The 6634-nt window shown below is 35.7% G+C and overlaps 2 protein-coding genes across 2 annotated transcripts; one reads left to right on the forward strand and one right to left on the reverse strand.

The window, feature by feature from the left end:
* Positions 1-694: 694 nt before the first annotated feature.
* LOC18012308 (eukaryotic translation initiation factor 1A) lies at positions 695-2585 on the forward strand. Its single transcript, XM_006395888.2, has 2 exons — positions 695-851; positions 2010-2585. The coding sequence occupies exon 2, from the start codon at positions 2015-2017 to the stop codon at positions 2450-2452; it is 438 nt and encodes a 145-aa protein (XP_006395950.1). The 5' UTR covers positions 695-851; positions 2010-2014; the 3' UTR covers positions 2453-2585.
* A 30-nt stretch (positions 2586-2615) lies between these two features.
* LOC18012143 (protein IQ-DOMAIN 1) lies at positions 2616-4493 on the reverse strand. Its single transcript, XM_006395889.2, has 6 exons — positions 4374-4493; positions 3842-4276; positions 3565-3771; positions 3363-3476; positions 2929-3282; positions 2616-2844 (listed from the first exon to the last, which is right to left on the reverse strand). The coding sequence occupies exons 1-6, from the start codon at positions 4446-4448 to the stop codon at positions 2716-2718; spliced, it is 1314 nt and encodes a 437-aa protein (XP_006395951.1). The 5' UTR covers positions 4449-4493; the 3' UTR covers positions 2616-2715.
* Positions 4494-6634: the final 2141 nt, after the last annotated feature.

Here is a 6634-nt window from a genome sequence, read left to right on the forward strand (position 1 = left end):
AACGGCTGAACAATCTTGTTTATGTCCAATTCAACATGAGACTATTGGCAAAACGAAAGAAACATAAAGAAAGAAAGTGGACATTTTATTGGCAGATAATGCTCTTCATGCTCAAAGTTGGATTGTTGAAGAAGCTGAAGTGGAACTAGAAGACATGTGGGAAATTATAGGAGACGATGATGGTGTTATTAGGGAGCTTGACGAGTCTGATTTTGATTCTGATGATGAAGAAGAAGTTGATGTGGAATTTGAATTAGATGATGAACGAATTTTAGAAAAAATCTGGTGAAAACTGAAGAGAATGGTGATTAAAATCATCATTAGAGATTCAGAATTTTTTTTTAGCATCAGAGATTTAGAATTTAATTATTATTTTAAAAAACTTAAATTATTGGTTTTATTCTATGTTTATGTTTTATAGACTTATAGTTTATGTTTTTAATTTTTTTTCTATTCAATATTCATAGACTATTTGTTTTAACTATTTTTATTATGTTATATTACATAATGTTATTATGTTATGTTATATGATTAAATGATATCATTATTGTTTAGTTATAAAACCGCCTTTAGCGATTTTTTTAACATGTACTGCTTTTAAGTAGACACAAAAAAAGGCAAATGGCATGACCTCGTAATAAAATCTACAACCGAGGGCAATTATAAACACTTATATTATTAAAAGAAAAAAGTCATATCATGACAAAGAAAAACAAGTAGAGCAACGCTGCTACACGAAAACCTTCATCTAAAATAAATTCCTGTAAAGAAAAGAAAAGGAAAAATTTTTGTTAATCTATTATCTTCTAAGATTGTCGTGATTATTTTGAGCTTGATCCATCTATAATTTGGTAAGCTCTCGTTTCGTTTGATTCTATGCGTCACGCTTGATCTGAATATTCAAATTTAAAATTAGGGTTTCCATTTGTTGAAATAGGGATTATATTTCGCAGATCGCTCCCCGTTACCTGAATTAGTGAATTGTCTCCGGAATTTTCTGATTTTGATTCTATTCGGTTTATTGTTTTCTGAATCCCTTCTTCAATCATTTTACAAACTACGCGATTGTGAGAACAGCTTTGCACATACAGAGTTTGAGAATAGTTTCTTGTTCTATGTGTATCTCTGTTTTGCGAAGAGGGCTTAGTTTTCGATGATTAACTAAAGAGGTTACTTTAGAGATTTGTGGAATCAGACAATCAGAAGTAAACTCTTTGATATATTGTTTGATTCTTTGTTAGTGGATTGTGCAATCTTTGTCTGAATTGAGACGAATATATTTATCCAACTTTTAATATGTTACGCGATCATTTCAACTTTTAACTTTTTCTTCATACGGAATTTTGAGATTGTTTCTTGTTTCTGTTTCTCTTTTCCGAAGAAGGTGTAGTTTCAATTATTAACTTTGGAAATTGTGGCTGAGATTTTTGGAGTAAACCCTCTCAACCGATATCTAAAGGTTTTCTTTTTGATTGTGAGAACAGTTTTTGCTCATATTCTTGTTCTGTATCATTAGATATGTGTCCCTGTTATGGCGAAGAAGGCTTAGTTTGCGATGATTAACTGAAGAAATTGCGTTAGAGATTTATGGAATTAGACTATCAAAAGTAAACGCTTTGATTCTCTTTGGTGGATTGTGCCTTTTTTTTTTCTGAATTGAGACGAACATATTCATCCAACTCTTAGCATTTTACGTGACTATTTGCTTGCGCAGCTTCATTTCATACAGAATTTTGAGAATGTTTATTGTTGCTGTATCTCTGTTGCAAAGAAGGTGTAGTTTCGAATATTAACTTACGATATTGCGTTAGAGATTTATGGAAGAAACCCTTTTAAGTTAATATCTAAAGGTTTTCTCTTTGATATGTTCGTAGATAATTCCATGTCTTTGTATCGATTTATCCTGGCTGTAAGTGTGTTGAGTCCAAAGTTTTTCTATTCTTCGTAGAGATGGCTTCAGTTTACAATATTCGGCTGATTTTTTTCTTAACGTCTGGAAATTGATGCAGAGACCATGCCGAAGAACAAGGGAAAGGGAGGAAAGAACAGGAAGAGAGGAAAGAATGAAGCTGATGATGAGAAGCGTGAGCTTATCTTTAAGGAAGATGGGCAAGAGTATGCGCAAGTTCTTCGTATGCTTGGCAATGGCCGATGTGAAGCCATGTGCATCGACGGGGTTAAACGTCTCTGCCATATCCGTGGTAAGATGCACAAGAAGGTTTGGATCGCAGCCGGTGACATTGTTCTTGTTGGGCTAAGGGACTACCAAGATGACAAAGCTGATGTCATCCTTAAGTACATGTCCGATGAGGCGAGGCTACTCAAGGCATATGGTGAGCTTCCTGAGAATACTCGTCTTAATGAAGGAATTGTTGGTGATCTTGATGAAGATGACGATAATGCGGGCGATGATTACATCGAGTTTGAGGACGAGGATATTGATAGGATCTAAGTTTGTTATGGTTGGCCTAGTTCCAGCTTGTAATATCAAAATTTGAGACACGCATCTTCTTGAGAAACCGAAGATTTGGTGAAATCATTATTAATGTTAAAAATAAAGAAACTATTGTGTGTTTCTGGTGTTCCAGTTTCTTATCCATTCTCTCATTTGATTAACGCAAATAATTTACAAGCATGTTGTTATCAGAATCGAAAGAAGAAACTATTTAGAAACAAGAGTTGTTTAAACGCTAAGATTTACAGGTAACTATTATCTTAGCTGCTGCTAATGATCTTCCGTGAGGTTTCTTCACATTCATTTCCAATTTTGCAGCTTGTGGCTATGGTCTTGGCCTTCTTAGCTTTCTTTGTCTGTTGTTGCAAGTCTCTTTTGGTTGCTTGAAGCTGCACAAGAACGCGTAATGGACTGGTGTTTGAGATTGGTGAAAAAATGGAAAATTCTATGCACTGTGTGGTTTTTTTGTTTACCCTGTTATGCCTTCTCTGGCCGTTGTAGTTTGGAACCGATTTTCGCTTTGATGTGCTCTTTTCCGTCTGCAAATTCTCTGTTTCATCTTCTAGTTTCTCTGATATGCTTTCAAATTGGAGGGGTATATCGTTGGATGCACAGCTCTCCAACTCGCCAGCTATACCAAAAGATCTATTCTTTCTTACAAATCTTTGATTTTTCGTCGCAATATCTGTCTGAATGTTTGTCCGTGGCTCAATCGGAAAACTGTCTGGTACACGGGTTGCCATCCAGCGTTCTAGCCAACTCCAACCGATGTTGGATTCATCTTCACTGTTGCGATCTATTGGCTTCTTCTTTGAGCAGATTCGTAGCTTTAAAAAAATGTTTAAAAATAAGTAATTTAGATCTTTTAGGATTGAATCTGAGATCAATTGTTGCAGTTTTCTTTTACCTGCTGTGAAAATGCATAAGCAAGTGCTCTCTCTCGCTTTGTCATTGCTTCGATTCTGCTTTGAATTCTGAGTTGCGATATGGTGCTGCTCACTGTGCTATCATCCCAGTCTTCCTGTTATGTGAGCATGTGCATGTTATGATGTAATTCTTCTCTAACATCTTTAAATTCCCCTCTTTACTGCATCAGATGTTTTGCTTACCTTTATCCTCAGAGCTTGAGTTTTGTTCTTCTGTAATGTTCTTCGATTTGCTGATACTCGTTTTCTCCTAAAAAACGGCGCTTTCACGGAATTACATGTCTGAACTTCTAGTGATGTCCCCATGGATACCTTGCCTTGTGATTCCTCTCCTGAGAAGCTCTCTTCATTAACAGCTGTTTCTTCTACTTCTTTGCTCTTACGTATTGCCTGAACACATCCTAAGAATCAATGGAGTGGACATAACAGAAGAAGACAACGTAAAGCAGTTAAAACTAACCAAGTAACTCCTGAATGCTGTCTGAATTTTGACTGCAGCATCTTCTTCGAGGAACAACTTGGAGATTGGAGTTGTCTGATGCTTCTTTGGTATATGCGTCTCTGTTGTTTCGCTTTGGTTATCGACATCTTCTTTTGATAACTTTGGTTTCTCGTCCGGTAATGGCTGAGTAACTGTTGCCTCTGAGCTCTTAACGGAAACAGAGTCCTCTTCCTCCAAATGTTGTTTCACAGAAGCTGAATCTTCAATGGCGATAACCGAATCAAATGGTGTGACACAATCTGAAGTAAGATGCTGAGACATTGTTAGAAGAGCGTCAACAGAATCCTTTATCGACCCTGAATCATCAACAGCGAGAACAGAGTTGAATTCATCTCCGCAAAGGTACGATCTAACCGAGCTCCATCTTTTCTTCTCTCCTAGATTGCTTCTTCCCTGAAAACATTACAAACATTTCAAAGTAAGTAAATGTAAAAAGAAGAAGAAAAGAAACAAAGTGATGAGTTAGTATTTGATGAAAATGATGAATTACATTGTTGTAGTCATGAGCCCCAAATGATTTGTTTCTGAAGAAAATGCTTCTCACTAGTCCTCCTGTAATACCCATCTCTCTCCTGTGTTTCAGAGCAACTTGGGAATTGAGAAATGTTAGCACACACACACATGTGAGATTGATTATATAAAAGCTGGGAAAGAGAAAAGAAGAAAAAAAGAGAAAAGTTGCATTATTTTTAGAATCACAACCACATGACTCATCTACAAGAAGATTACATGTTAAAAAAGAGATTCAAAGGACAATGTAGAAGAAGAAAAAGGAGAAAAAGTTGAAGTATAGCGTATAGTGCAATAGTTATGATTGTGATCCAGAAGGAAAGCATCTATGATGTTGTTTATTTTAAATCAATTTTGAGTGAAATCGTGAGTTTTTGTGGCCTCTACTTTGATTACTTTTAAGGGAAATTTTTAAAGAAGTAAGAGAGATGCTTTGGAATGCACATGGAGAGCGTCGGATTGGTTCTTTTCTTATGCAAACGGCAATTTTACTCAATTCACTTTTTTATTCCCTTCACTGTCACATTGCTCTGATCAAATTTCCTAATGTTTTTTTATTGAAATGGAAAAGTTCTTTGGTTCGGTTTACTATGTATTTAGTCTTCTCAATGAAGAGCTTTGTGTCACAGATCATTTTTTGGTCGGCATCAGATTATATCAATTATAGGGATATAGATATAAAGAGGCAGATACAAAATCACTCTTTCTCGTATAGAAAAATGTAAAAGTAAATCCACTTAATTTGGTAAAAAAAAGAAAAGTAAATCCACCTAATATAGTTAGCATTACTGAAAAATATAAACAGGAAAACTACCAAGGATAAAGCTTAAAATTTTATGATCGAATGACACTTAAACCGGGACTATTTTACATGTTCTAAGTCTCGGACACGAAAGGATATACAGAACTAACCAATTAACTTTACTTTTTTATTATACATTAAGTGTTCTCAATTAAGATAAGCTTTGTGCCATGGAAAATAATGTTTTGTTTCTGTAAAATTGTGGAAGGCTAAAGTAAATACATAATAGGCTAATTAAAACACCGTATCTGTAAAATTGTGGAAGGCTAAAGTAAATACATAATAGGCTAATTAAAACACCGTATTGATAAAAAAATTACGTGCTCGGTCCACTAGTCCATAATCATTGCAAAGAGAAAGGTGGAGTCGAACCCAGATTTCCAAATCACATGACAAGCATATATCAACGCTGCAATAGGTGATCACTTTGTACACCACGTTGCAGCAACAAAATTAGTACTTATGATTTAAGCCTATTCGCAATGATCTTGGTGATCACTTTGTACACCACGTTGCAGCAACAAAATTAGTACTTATGATAATGAAAGTCTTATTAATTTTAGTACTACGTGTTGAGATGAGTATAATGCATATATCGATTTGAAAATACAAGTAGAAAAGAACATAAAATAACCATGACCACGCCGATGACTTCTACATACTATCGCAACTGTAGATTCATTTCTATTACTGAGAAGCTCAGAATTTACTAGTTCGTCACCATGTTCAAGTCTTGCAACAAACAAACAAACAAAAAACCCTAAGGCTAACGTACTAATCACCTGAAATAGCTCGAGTAAATTTGTAACACCCCGATTCCTGGTTCCGAAAGAAACCAGAATAAACCGGGATATTAACTATCCTAAACTAAACCAATTCCAATTAACTTGTTGTTTTTTATTCAAATCCAAACCCAAATCCAAATTTTACAAAAGAGATGAAATAACTTATTAAATCCGAAATAGAATAGAAACATTGTCTTAAAAGAAATGTGAAATAGTTCTAAAAAACAAATAAAACTTCCTCCATTTCTGAAGGCACACCACACTAGAATTACTCGTCTAGTTCTTCCCAGACATCAGCACAATCATACTCACAATCACAATCACCTGCATATCGGAATTTAGAGAGAGAGGGGTGAGTAATTTGGGAGAATTACTCAGTGAGAACCAAACCAGGCTCCCGCCTTATTCATTTATTTCCACCAACATATTAAGAATAAATCTAATGAAACCAAACAAGCACTCTACAAGTGCACAAGCAACTAACAAGCAGTGATGTCTCCGATCCCGCCTCTCAATAGGCCAAACCACCTTGTCACTCGGACACAGGTCGACATCTCACCCTGTCACACAGACAGACGCCCTGTCACACAGACAGAGATCCTGTCACACAGACAGTCCAATCCCGGCATGCCACATGGACAGCCCCGTGGGTCA

Source organism: Eutrema salsugineum, unplaced genomic scaffold, assembly GCF_000478725.1.
Source record: "Eutrema salsugineum unplaced genomic scaffold, Eutsalg1_0 scaffold_6, whole genome shotgun sequence".
NCBI lineage: Eukaryota > Viridiplantae > Streptophyta > Magnoliopsida > Brassicales > Brassicaceae > Eutrema > Eutrema salsugineum.

What these genes read in the sequence shown, in the direction of transcription:
- LOC18012308 (XM_006395888.2), top strand. Translation starts at nt 2,015, where the DNA reads ATGCCGAAGAACAAGGGAAAGGGAGGAAAGAACAGGAAGAGAGGAAAG.
- LOC18012143 (XM_006395889.2), bottom strand. Translation starts at nt 4,448, where the DNA reads ATGGGTATTACAGGAGGACTAGTGAGAAGCATTTTCTTCAGAAACAAA. An exon ending in CAGCATTCAGGAGTTACTTG is followed by an intron (nt 3,772 to 3,841) that starts GTTAGTTTTAAC and finishes GGATGTGTTCAG; the next exon opens with GCAATACGTAAGAGCAAAGA. An exon ending in CTTATGCATTTTCACAGCAG is followed by an intron (nt 3,283 to 3,362) that starts GTAAAAGAAAAC and finishes ATTTTTTTAAAG; the next exon opens with CTACGAATCTGCTCAAAGAA.